We start from the raw sequence: 14,021 nt of genomic DNA on the forward strand, positions 1-14,021 counted from the left end.
CTCTGCTGTACTTACCACTGTCCAGATCCACTAAAGCTGATTCATTTGAAAGTTTCTATAGGAATAGCGTGTGAAAAAGACATAGGAACTCAGTTGATTGTCCATCAGCATGAGTGAAAGAAGTGATGCAATTGCAAAAAAAGCAAATCTTAGTTTAGAATGCATTAATACAGGCATTTTTTTTTATCACATGAGAAGTGACAATTCAATGCTCCCTGGATTTCTATATTCTGCTGGTCAGAATAAGACAGACACTTGTGTTTCATTCTCGGAACTTCACTGTAAGAGGAGAGCAGACAAAATACAGCACATGCAAAAGAGAGTAACCAGGATGGGGAAGGTGTTGAAAACGAGGTACTCAAGGAGCAGTTGGGGGAACTGGGGATGATTAGTCTGAGTAAGACGAGATTGGAGGTGAGGGTGGGGGGTGGATAATATAACAGCAATTTATAAATATGCAAAAACAGCTGTATTCTTTTGACTTGATCTGTATGATTCCAGAGGGCACTGCGTTAAAAGTATCTCCTTGGGCTTTCTTTATCCCCATTGGCGGAAGGACGAACTCCCCAGAAATTAGTGCTAAAAACTGGATCCCCTTGAGAAAGGTATTTAAGCAGAGTTTGGACCACCTCTTGGTAGAGGCAGATTCGTAACTTCACTAGATGATTATTACAGTTCCTTCTGACCAGGAGTTTATATGATAATAATAGTTTGGGAACCACCCCTTATATAATATCAACTTTCCAGTATTAAAGATTGTTTCATTGTTGTTGTGGCTAGGTATTATGGACAGTAACTCATCAAGAGAAAGACTTAGACCATCAGCTATTTGCACAGAGAAGCATCAGCTAAGTTGTGGTTTGGCCACCGATAGCTAAGCTCCCTGAAATCTAACCCAAATTACTACTACGTTCTGCTTATGCTAACCTTCCATTTAGTATTTAATGTGCAGCTGCAAATGATTTTAGCCTACCATTTAGGATTCTACAGAGTGGGATAAACTACTAGAGTTATGACAGAAGGTTAGAGCATCTTGCTTGGATGTATAAATGACCTTTCTCAAGGCCCTGGCTGAACCTAAGCCTCCATACTACCCCAAACGGTATTTTGAAAAATAAATCTATCATTATCTTAGATTTTGCAGTAACATTTGTAGTAAAAGAACCTAATTTTATCTTACTAGGTGCACTGTGCCAATAATTTCCACCACCAGTATGTCTCTCAAATTAAAGAGGCCGATGAGTATTAACCACTTTTTAAAGGAATGTTAACAAATGTTTGGCACTGTGACTATAATGCATTAAACTTCAGATTTAGTAACACTTATTCCTTCAAGAAGTCAATGGTTCTACCCTTTTGAAGACTGTCTCTTCCCATCACTCATTGTGAGCTTAGAAGCCAAACTATGCAGTGGAGACTCATTCAAGTAATCCACATTCACCTCCCTGTGCTGCTTCTGCCCTGTCAACCCTCATTTGCTCCAGCTTCCTTGAGCTCTGTTGCATTGCATCTGACTGAGCAAGGTGGAGCTTTGTAAATATTTCCACTGCTATGTGTTGCTGCCAGAGCTTTTAGAGAGAAGTCAGGTTCAAATCAAAAGTGGCAAATGACCTTAGGCTTGTATTATTGTAGGATTATGTCACTCTTTAATCCATGTTTTAGAGTAATGTGTTTGACACTCAAATGTAAGCATTTCCTCTTGGATCAGTGTCTGATCCTCTGTGTTTATGTTTTTGCAGCATCCCGTGTACTGTGTAAATGTTGTTGGGACCCAGAATGCTCATAACCTTATCACTGTCTCTACTGATGGTAAAATGTGCTCCTGGAGCCTGGACATGCTCTCAACTCCACAGGTGGGTTTGTTTTCCCCTACACATAAGAGCATCCTGGTTAAAAGAGATACCTGCCTAATGGAACATAGTTTCTAAAAGCCAAACCCTCACATCCTATAGGAGCTAAAACCAATGGATGCACTTGAAAGAGTAGGGCCTGCTTTCAGCAGTCTCCTCCTGAAGCCAAAACCCATTTCCTTTACCACAAATCATGTAATTATTGTAATACGTTAATCCTTAGGTCAGTTTCAAGTGAAAATGAGATAATCCATTTAAAGCATAGTAATTATGGAAGTTGCCTGTGGTAGGAATTGTACTTACCCTACAGCATTGTTAAACAAATGCAAACGAGGTTGGAGCTCCCCAGAGCAATCCCTTATGGGTACTTGCCTTGGAGAAAAGGTATTCCAGCAAAACAGAAATCCAAGCCCTTGCTTGTATCCGTAGCCTAGACTACCGCCCGTGTGTATGAAGAATTTGTTGAACCGTCTGTTTTCTCCTCTGGAATGTTTGCTGGTATGGCTCTTGCCATTCTTTGCTCAACAAATGAGAAGTCAAAAATGAGAATGTTCCAAAGTTTCCAAACCACTCCTGATTGCAGTGATGGGAACCAAACAAAGGAGCAGAAAGAGACCATTGGGAGGAGGCATCTAAATGCAACTTTCAGAATATACGTATGTATACATACACACAAGAAGACACACACATTCGCACATAAACACACACATATACACGCTCTTTCCACATTTCTTTGTGGAGGAAAAAGTACTTCACTGTCCTTCAACTAAAAATGCAGAGAAGAGTTCATTGTTATAGCCTTTGACAAAAATGTGAAGAAACATCAAGAAAATTGTAAAAGATACGTGGGAGATAATTCTCAATTTTAACATTCCTGTTCCCTTTCCTGGAATAACGACCCTAGAATGTCTCTCTCACAATTTTAGAAGACATTAAAATTTCAAAGTGCATAGGGAAATATGGAAACCATAAAGCACCTTCCATAAGTCTCCACAAAATGCAGATGTAGAGAATACTAAGACTAAATGAGTTCTTTTTATTATTTTAGGGGGAAAAAAGAGAGAGAGAGAAAAAAGCTAATAAGCTCCTTACAATTTAAGTTCCTCTATTTTTGCTGACCTTAACATTGTACAAGTCAGGAGTTGTGTGTGGGTATTTTATGGCTTTGTCTTAAAATTCTCAGCAATATGTTGTTTTGCTTTAAAAGCATGGAGATTACAAACAGATATTAGAGTGAACCCTCTAATTAGGAATTTTTAATTGCCCATTTTGCTGATTAAACGTGTATTTGTTTAGGTTAAAACCAGTCGTACAGAGGCTACAAGACCCTTTTTATTAGTTTCAGCATGCCCACAGACTCCTGTCTCCATACAAAGATTGAGAGTTTCATGGCACAGCCGTGGATGGCAGGCAGACGTGGGAGCATCCAGCAGTTGCCCTGGACCCCGTCTCTCCCAAGTGGACAACCAAGAGACTGTACCTTCCTCTCTGCTAATTTTAGCAATGGAGCAAACCATTGGATGGTTCAGTTTTCTGCTTATATTGTCATAGCCTCCCCTCACAGATGCGCTTGCTGTATGTGGATCTCACGCGCTGCCAGCATGTCACATGACCATATGGTCTGCACTACCCAGACGGTTAGCATGTGCTTCAGATTTATGGACTCCTTGGCTGAGATGGCCTGGTTTATTTGTTTCCACAAAAAAGGCTAAACTCTCAAGCAACTATAATGACGTGATCCCCTAGAATGATTTTTTAAAATTATTTCAGGTACACAAAGTAGGCTGTTCGATGTAAATAGCCAGAAATATTCAGGGATGTTAGTGATACTCTTCATTGTCTTTAAACTTAACTCTGCAGAATGTCTTTTCAAATACATTTTAATTCCTGATTTTGAAAATCATTTTAGATAAAGACTCTCATTTCCTATTTTAAAGACTTATTAAAACACCATTCTTTGCAGGCTTAAAGCCTGTACCCCCAACAGCCGCCCTTCATGAAATCTGGTCCCTGTTGAAATCTGGTTTTTATGACCTGAGTGACAACTTTCTGGTTTTAGTCCATGGAGGACACACACTCCTGCTTTGACAAATATGTTTAGTACATGTGATATTAATACATGTGTATTCTCATGAACAATTGATTGTGAAAATGTTTGTAAATAAAAGGGTATTGTGTGTTTTATTAAAGCCTGGGGCTGACAAGTGTAACCATTACAGTATTATCTTTAGTTTCTGCACCATTAGTTTCAAAATTCTCACCTGTCACGTCTGCCTGACTTAAGAAGCAGCAGCACACACTGATGAAATCCAGCCGGCCTGAAACCATAGATACACAGAAGCATGAATGTCAGGGGCAGTAAAGCGTGGTTTCTGGCACAGCCGGGGTCTTTTGTAACGCTGTGTGAAAAGCAAACAGACGATTTAGCCAAATGATTTTTCCGTGCTATCTTTGGCATGGCAAGGAGTTGACAGAGGGAATGTAACCATGCCGTGTTTTGGTAGGAGAGCATGGAGCTGGTGTACAATAAGTCCAAGCCTGTGGCTGTTACCGGAATGGCTTTCCCGACGGGAGACGTCAATAACTTCGTGGTTGGCAGTGAGGAGGGCACAGTCTACACAGCCTGTCGTCATGGAAGGTGATTTTCTGTTTTCTTACCAATGACGTGTTCCTCATTTCCCAAAGTCTGTTATCACTTTCTGGATTATAACCACCTTGCATTATGAGAAAGGCATTTCGGAAGAAATGCAAAGCACAGCCTCAAGTCTTCATTCTCTTGTAGATCCATCTGCTCTGGTCATTATCCATTTGTAAACCTTTACTCATGAGGAAAAATGTCAAAGCTTCTTAGCATATCATATGAGACCCTTGACTACCTGCCCCTTCCCAGCCTCAGCCTTCAGGTTTCAGCTGTGGACCCATCAGTGATAACAATCCCCAAATATTGCTTATCCCACCATACCTCCATGAGTTTGTACATTTGATTTCTTCTGCTGGGTCTGGTATTTCTTGCTTCCTGGCCTGGTTAATTCCGCCTTATCCTTTAAGAGCCAGCACAAAGGTCACTCCACACTGAAGCCTCTCTTGACTCTCTTGGGCAAAGAAAACTATTCTCTTCTCTATGGTTTTATAGAATTTTCATTCCTTTTATTCATTCATTCTTTCAAGGAATGTTTACTAAGAACCTACTGTGGGCCAGGCACCATCACATCATAGGGTGCTGTAAGAAACAAAACAGACTGGGAGTTCATATTCTGGTTGAGGGTTAAAGACAATCAACTAACAAAGAAGTAAATATATGGTTTAAGGTGACAATTACTATGGTGAAAATTCAAGTAGACTAAATGGAATAGCACTACAGGCTGTTAGATTTGCTATTTTATATATTTTTATATATGCATCTACAATAGCATTAATCACATTTCACCTCAACTATTCATTTATCTGCCATTTTTCTCTTACCAAACTATTTCCATTTCATCATTGATTCCCTTACCAGTGCCTGGCACATAGTAAATGAAGAGCTAAAAATCTATATGGGGATTAAAAAAATGACAATATCCAAATAATCTAGGGAAGTGGGTTAGGGCCCTTCCTCCCTATCGGAGAGGCTGGAATCCTATGAGATGTACAAGCCACCATGAAGTTTCCAGGTGATAAGAACTCTGCCTTGATTGAAAGATTGGCAAATGCCCCTGTAAAAACATCAGGATAAAGTGGAATCCAATAATTTAGACTAGATTATACAATTGCATGCAATAATTAACTAATGGCCTCACATCTTTTGAAAGGCTCACTGTGTTCATCTTGGTGCTTAGTTTCTCTTTCTCTTTAGTAGTTCTAATTCAAATGATTCTTCATCTCTTGCACTCATCCCAGGCTGTTTAGATTTAATTAGGAACCAGAAATTGTTTCAAGTTCACGCTCCTGTGTTTTTGTGTTTTGTAGAAGTAACAAGCATCCATGGTCCAGGTCATACAGTATGCGCAGTGGTGTTCCTACTGTTCTGCATGTAGGAACAAGCAGTATTTTCCCTGCTCATGTAATTTAAAGATGACTAGGAAGATACGCCTCATAGTTCCATGCCCAATGGTCCTACTTCATAAAAACTTGCTAAAACCACATGTTAACGTTTTGTGAAAGCATAAAAAGATCTAATTAAGTTCTTCATTCATGCAAACAGTCACTGCACACCTACTTTGAGCAAAGGGCATTCCTAGATGCTGCCAGGCATGCCATCATTTAAACCTGGTTCCTGTCTTCAAGGAACTGATGATGGTGGGAAAGGTAAGCACACAAATATCTGCACTGCGGGTAGAATGCCATAGGTGTGACAGAGGCACAGAGAGTGCAGTGGGCCAAACAGGGAGTCTCAGCTTTCTCTTCACATTTATTAGAATCACAGGACATAGGTTCAATTGACTTAATCCAGGACCTTAATTATCTGTGAAGACTACAGAATATTTTGATTGACAACTTTCAGATTTTTTTTTCAGTTTCTCTAATGTAAATAACCTTTTACTTGATGAATATTTTTGATCTGTGGCTCTTATCCTTTTCAAGCACCATCAGAATATGCTCTGTGGTTCAAAAGAAGGGTACCTAAGGTACAAACCACAAAACTTTTTACAACGAGCTTGGTTTTGCTTTTTATATTGGTCCATCCATCTGAAATATAAAATACAGATCTGAGTAAAGTTGTAAAGTAGCAGCACTTGACTTCGTAGTAATTTTAAATGGGTCATATAGGGCTATAGGGGAGGGGTGGGGGATTTCTGTTTTTCACCTAATGTAGAGAAGGTGCAAATCCACTTCCATAAATTAAACAAGGTCCTCATTTTGCACCCTATAAACCCTTTCAGGATGCTGTTAAGAGCAAGTGGAGTCTCACCAGGGGCCACTTCAAAGATCAGTTCCTCGTGTTCATTAGAACAAATTTAAATGATCACGTGTGGAACCGCTGTTAGCAGTTTCACTGGGCATAATTTTTGAGTGCCTGTTACACGGAGCACACGCTGCAGCAGTTCGCTCATGATTTCAAATTTCGCTCAGCTCATCAACACATTGGTGCTCCAGAAGCCCAAAGGTTTTAATAACCTAATTCATTTTTGCTCTTAGTGACATAATATTTAGATTCCACAATCTCTATGTATTTGTAATATTTATAACCTCATGCACACAGATTTTTAAAATATAGCATTTTGGTATATTTCCTAATTGGGTATGATCATGTGTGGACTATTATGTGATAATAGGGGGCTGGAAATAATCCCAGCTTAGTTAAATATGTGACATACGTCTGTGGATAACTTTCAAAATGTGTATCACTATTTCTCAAATGCACTTCTGTGGGGAAAAAAAAGGCAGAAGTTTGTCTCTTTTCCTTTGCTCTTTGTTTCAATAAATATTTATTGAGCATATGCTAAGGACTTGGCAACAAGAAAAGGCACCAGCCCTTATGGAATTTACATTTAGTGGATTTGTAAATTTCTCCTCTGCTTTCAGTCAAAACATCATTTTCTCCATATTACACTTAAGTTATGCATATTATTTTGTGGTGGCAAGGGTTTCCACAAAGTACTACATTTTCAGGTAGGTCAACTTATTTTAAGACATTTCCTTGAGGGGCCGGCCCAGTGGCATAGTGGTTAAGTTTGCACACTCTACTTTGGCAGCCCCAGGTTTGTGAGGTCGGATCCTGGGTGCAGACCTACACACCACTCATCAAGCCATGCTGTAGCGGCATCCCATATACAAAACAGAGGAAGACTGGCACAGATGTTAGCTCAGGGACAATCTTCCTCAAGCGAAAAACAGGAAGATTGGCAACAGATGTTAGCTCAAGGCCAATCTTCCTCACCAAAAAAAAAAAAAAAAGATGTATGTATGTAAAGATGTATGGAGTTTTATAGCCAATAGGCTCCCCAAAAGGAATTAAAATGGAACATGTGCCAAATGTCATCACAAGAATAAAATAGTCTTATGAAAGCTTCTGCTATCTAAGTATATATGTTTTTTATCAAAGTAGCTACATCAACAATGATGGGATTTGGGTAACTCCTGAAAAATGGATTAAATGGTAAAACTTGATATTCAATTCTGAAGATTAAAAAGATTATATTGCCCCATATTGTTTTTTAATCACCAAAAGTAGTCTAGCATTATTTCTCTCAAGGTAAATATGAAAGTGATTTCATTTTTGGTAGGCAATCGTTGTTCTAAATTACGGAGAAGTCATCATGCAGCAACAAGTATTTTTTTTAAAGCCATCAGTGCTTTGCAAAGGTTACTGAAATTCTGCTCACATGTGGTCTTCATGCAGCAAAGCAGGTATCGGTGAGGTCTTCGAAGGTCACCAAGGGCCAGTGACAGGAATTAACTGCCACATGGCAGTGGGCGCAATCGATTTTTCACACCTGTTTGTCACGTCGTCGTTTGACTGGACCGTCAAACTGTGGACCACAAAGGTAAGAATACCCTGATTGAAATTCTCAGGTATTACAAAGGCAAAGAGGACCATTTTTGTTCCCTGGGGAGAGTTGTAGAGAATCTGAAATCTCTTCCAGGGGACCTGGCTTTGGGAATTCATACAGACTGCTGGTGATCCCGGTCTGCCTCACAGCTAGTCAAGCCTCGCTTTCTTAGTACATTTTGTTTTAAAATATATAGGTAATACTTGAAAACATTCTAATTGTAAAAATTTCAAATAATGATGAAACGGAAGTCCTCCCTCACCAACACTAACTCTACCCATGACATCCACTTCACTGCCTACCACCCCAGGCCTCTGCCCAGAGGTGACCTCTGTTATCAGTTTAGTATTGATTGTCTGGACCTTGTAGCACTTACTTACATACATAGGTACCTATCGAAATATATGACTTGGGACTTGGATGTTTTGGTTTTTGGGTGGTTCTTTTTATTTGGTTTGATTTTTTTAAATTTTTTTTTTTTAGCCTTTGAATGTTTTTAAGCTAGTAAATGGCACTATATTATTTGTATTTTCAAAGGTAATTCTGACCATGTTTGGGAGCAAGAAAAGGAAAGACCACCTAGAAGGAAGGTACAGTGGTCCAGAGGAGAAATGACAGTGTCTTAGACCAGTAGTCAGAATAGAGGGTAGCAGATGCATTTGAGAATCATTTAAGAGATAAAAGCCATAGAAACTGCTGATTGATTTGATATAAGGAAGGTGAAAAAGGAAGTCACCAGGTGGCCAACCCCATGGCCTGGTGGTTAAGTTTGGCACACTCGGCTTTGGCGGCCCAGGGTTCGATTCCCGGGCACAGAGCTACACCACGTTCAGTGGCTGTGTTGTGGCGGCACCCCACATACAAAATGGAGGAAGATTGGCACAGATGTTAGCTCAGGGCAAATCTTCCTCAAGCGAAAAGAGGAAGATTGGCAACAGATGTTGGCTCAGGACAAATCTTCCTCGGGGCAGGGGGTGGGGGGGCAGGAAGTCACTAGGAAAAACTCAGGTTTATGACTAGAGCAACTGGTAATTTGTGGTAGCATTCACTACACTGGAGAACACCAAAGACAGGACATGTTGGGGAAGTGTGTTGTGCACCTTGAGTTTAAGGTGCCCAGGAAGCACAATCCATGATCTCCGCTGGCAGTTTAATATGTGGGACAGAAGCAGAGGAAGAGCTCTGGGCTGCAGGTATGCACTTAGTAGCAGTCCGAATAGCAATGATTGTTACAGTCAAAGGAGTGGATTTTAAAAGAAATGCTAAGACACAATCCAGAGAAAGAGGAATGTTTAGGAAATAAACAGGAGAAATGGAACTAGAAAAGGAGATTAAGTGTAACAACCCAAGAAATAGGAAAAAAATTAGAATTTTTGTGTATGTGGCTTCTGGGTATTAATGGAGAGGAAATGTGTCAAGAGGACAGAATTAGCTCTTAACTGTATGAAAAACAACCTCACTTATATGAGAAAGGCAGACTAAAACCAAGTTGAGAAACCTCTTTTCAACTATTAGATTGACAAAAATCTAAAAGATAACATACTCTGTGATGAGACTGAAAGAAACCGACCATTCTCAAGCATTGCTGTAGGAAATGCAAAATGGTACAACACTATGGAGGAGAATTTGGCAATATCTAAAAATAATACATGCATATTTGCTCATTGGCAGAGCAGTTCCCACTTCTAGAATCTATGCCAAAGGCATACTAGCAAAAATAGATACTAGAAATATACCAGAAAAAAAAACATAAGCAGAAGGATATTCATTGAAAGACTACTTGGAATAGCAAAAGACTGGAAACAACCCAAAATTCCATCAATAGAGCACTGGACAAATCAAAAGTATGATCCATCCATGCAAAGGAGTGCTATTCAAGTGTAGGAAGAAATGAAAAAGACGTCTACATACTATTATGGAGTGATCTCTAGGATATATCTTTAAATGAGGAAAGCAAAGTGGAGAAAAGTGTAAAGAGTACACTGCCGCTGTTTAATATTTATTTATGTATTTTTAAAATTTGGAAAGATAAACCACACACACAAAAATATTACTTATAAGGAGACAGGAGGCTAAAAGAAACAAAGATAATAGCCATACTTTTTTGAATATACCTTGTTTGTATATTTGGTTTGGGAACCATGTAAAGATTACATAGTTATAAAACAAAATAAAATAAATTTAAAATTGCTCCCTAAAATATTTGAAGTAATATGAAACAAATCAACCTTAATGTGGTTCAAATTGGAGGCAAAAGTTTAGTATGGAATGATTCTAAGTGACTTTAAAACCCTGTATTTTGACTATATATTCCAAAAGGGATATATTTTAAGGATGAGAAGGACTACAAAAAAAAAGCTTTAACTTCTTTTAGTACTCATATTGCTGGTGGTCATATTGTTACTGTTATTCTGATACTGTTGTGTCTTTATCATGAGATAAGTTAAACGGCTGTGTTGGTGTCACTGAGAATTGATATTATCATGAGGGTTGAAAAGAGATACAAATGCACAAAGTTAAGTAAAAACTCTGTAATGACTCTGCATTTGAATTGAAAGTATTAGTAAGAACTCATGGTGTGTGTTACCTTTACTTGTAAAAGAATACATTTTCACAGCTCTAACAAAAAGGTCTCAAAACCACGGCCAATCTAGTAGCAATGACATTCCTGGTGTCCAAGATTGTGCCCTCTAAATACCAATTTTACTAAAAGAAACCAAAATTACTAATTCTAGATCTGGAGCAGGAAATGTACAAAATGAACCTGGAATACTTTGTCATAATAGAAAGCAAGAAAGCTACCAAACACTGCAAATTTCTTGTCAAAGGACTTGGAAGCCAAGTTCAATAAGCTTCTACTGGCGAAAGAATATCAATAAGGGTAATAGATTCATGAGTTCATAATGATACTGAAAAAAGACAAAGCCCTCACCAGTCATCTTTGGAGAATACTAGCGAGACTAACTCATTATTTTGAAAACTGACAAGTAAAAGAAAGAATTGATCAATCATTTATTCTGAAAGAATCAAACATTTATTCTGTCTTTTCTATATGATATGTACTTCAGGGTTATTAAATAGTTGATGAAGGGAAGTTTTTCTTTATAGAAATAGTCCAGCTACTATAGGAAGAAGAAATGATGGGGTTTGGATATCAATCATTTTGCAATCCCTAATGATCCAGGTAGTAATTGTTGCTGAAAACATTGTAGAATTAGAAACAACCTTGATAACTACGGAGGTATACAATACCACCTTTGAAGCAAGTTTGCCCCCTAAATCCAAACCTAATCTTATCAGTCTATCAGATCTCTGAATTTAGAGGCAATAGGAGATCGGGATGCAAAATGTTAAATGATTCCACAAGATGGAATCAGCCAAATCCAGACTATTGGGAAATCTATAGGACAGTTGATCTCATTTCTGCCACAAAACCAAAAGATTTTTCCAAAGGAAAAAAAGAAATGGAGGTGGAAACTATATATCAAAACAAACTAGGACAAAACAAAACTTGAGACATTTCAACCAATCTCAAAATATGGATACTAGACAGATGTTGATTCAAACAAACTATTAAAAAAATTAGATGGCTGTTAGGAAAATGTGAATATTGGCTGGATATTTGATATTTATGAATTATTATTTTTAGATGTGATAATGATGTGATCATTTTAAGTGGTTTTATTGTTTTAGAGATGCCCACTGAAGTATTTATAGAAGAAATCATGATGTCAGGGATTTACTTCAAAATAATCACTTGGCAATTGAGAGCTTGTGGATATAAATGAATAAGATTGGCTATGGATTAATAAATATTGAAGCTGGATATTGATATTATTCTACTTCTGAATATGTTTGAAATTTTCTATACTAAAAGACTAAAAAACAAAAGAGGGGAGAGTAATCAACAGTAACAACTACTTTAGAGAAATAATATCAAGACTGAAATATGTCCATAGTATTTAGCAACTCAAAGCCACTGCTGCCCATGGCAAGTACAGTCTCACTGAAGTGTGTGGAGAATGGGTTACAGATTACAATGGGTTAGGAAGTAAGTGAAAGGCAAAGAAGCACTGGAGAAAAATTGAGAAGTTTGGCTTTGAGGAGAGGAAGATGGGAGGTGGAGAGAGGGATTTTCTTCTTTTTTTCTCTTTTATTCTTTTATCTCTGTTTTGGTTTTTTTAAAAAGTTTTAGAGACTCTTGAGGATATTGCGGTTGTAGAAGAGCCAGTAAAGAAAAAGAATGGAAAATCTATAAGTGTAAAGCGGAGAAAGGCCCTGAAAATGTTGGAGTGCATGGGACACATAGCATGGGCGGGGGGTGAGTTTTAAATTTGGGCAATGGCATTTCTTATGTTGTAACAAAAGAACAGGAAGGGATGGGGAAAAATACTTGGAAGTATGTAGGTTTGGTGAATGGAAGCAGAGAGAACTGTCATGTGATGCTGTTTTCTCAGTGGAGTAGGAGATGACATATGCTCCTGAGTGAGAAGTGGAGATCCTGAAGGGAGAGGTTTCAGCTGGTCACAGAAGAGAACAGGAAGAGCTGATTAGGGAAACAAAGATGGACTCTGGGCAGTGTGGAGGACCCAGCTGGGTTGGAGACTAGAATGTTTTAGTGGCATCAATCTTCAGGCCTGATTTCCTCAAAGAGAGCTTAGCAGCACAAATATGGACATGGATGAGGGGGATAATTAGGTGGATCCTGGACTGGAGCTTTCCCAGAACGTGGTGGGGGGATAATAGAACATGAGATTTGGAGATAAGGATGAGAGAGCGTTTGATGTTAGAAACCAAGGATTCTCAACTGGAGCAGAAAGAAAATGAAAACAGGGGAAAGTAAAGGGAATGAGGGGTTGGAAGCCCCTGTAAGATCAAAGAAGAGGTATGAAGGAAGTAATAGGATAAGAGTATTAGTAAAATAAGAGACTATTGTTAGAAAGTGAGATGTTTTGGATTTAGCAATTCACAACTGAAATAATTCCAAGTGATTTAAAAAAAAAGATCTAGGATGTGGTCATGTCTGTAGCTGACATCAAGTGAAGGTGAAGTTCACTGGAGTTGAAGGGGTCATAGAAGTAAAAGGTCTAGGTGCTAGTGTGCTGTGTGCTTTGAAGTGGGCCAGGAAAAAGGCAAGACTGAGACAGAAAAGGAGATGATGATCCCAGTGCTAAAGTCTTCAATGAAGTAGGAAGAGAGATCCAAAGAGTTAAAGGATGGAACACAAAAATGGCCTGAGCTTTAAAGAAGCAGGGCTTTTCACAGGAGGGCTGAGGAGCCATGAAACAGCCCTGGAGAGCAAATAGGAAGCTGGCCCTCTCGCTGTTCTGAAATTGGATATGAGCTAATGAACAACTTCTACTTGAGGAGACGGCAGGGGAGGTGGTGAGCTTGTGGGAGAGGGAGGATTCCACTGAGACAGCAGAAGAGAGAGGTTTCCATGAGAGGCCAAGGATGGAGGCACATGAGTTTATCACGGAATGGGAGACACTGAGGCATGGTAGAAACATCTGGGAAGGAGGAGAGCAGCCAGTGGTTGGTTCAGGTGAAATAAGTACTAATAGCAACTTCTAGAAAATGCTATGAGACAACCAAGAATGAGGAGGGGAGATGCAAAAGAGGGGCTTGCCAAACAAGATGCTAATTTCTGCAATTTTAGTGAGGACACCAGAGAGGGAGAGAGGATTAAAACACATTA

General features: G+C 38.9%; 1 protein-coding gene across 4 annotated transcripts in view; it reads left to right on the forward strand.

The window, feature by feature from the left end:
• Positions 1 to 14,021, forward strand: part of DYNC1I1 (dynein cytoplasmic 1 intermediate chain 1) — a 282,561-nt gene that overhangs the window by 220,414 nt on the left and 48,126 nt on the right. For all 4 annotated transcript variants that reach the window (XM_070615670.1, XM_070615669.1, XM_070615666.1 and 1 more), the window contains 3 exons: positions 1,740 to 1,853; positions 4,355 to 4,488; positions 8,173 to 8,317. In XM_070615670.1, the coding sequence (XP_070471771.1) occupies positions 1,740 to 1,853; positions 4,355 to 4,488; positions 8,173 to 8,317 (393 nt within the window). The remainder of the gene's footprint in view (positions 1 to 1,739; positions 1,854 to 4,354; positions 4,489 to 8,172; positions 8,318 to 14,021) is intronic.

Source organism: Equus przewalskii, chromosome 4 (assembly GCF_037783145.1).
Source record: "Equus przewalskii isolate Varuska chromosome 4, EquPr2, whole genome shotgun sequence".
In the NCBI taxonomy this organism is placed as follows: Eukaryota; Metazoa; Chordata; class Mammalia; order Perissodactyla; family Equidae; genus Equus; species Equus przewalskii.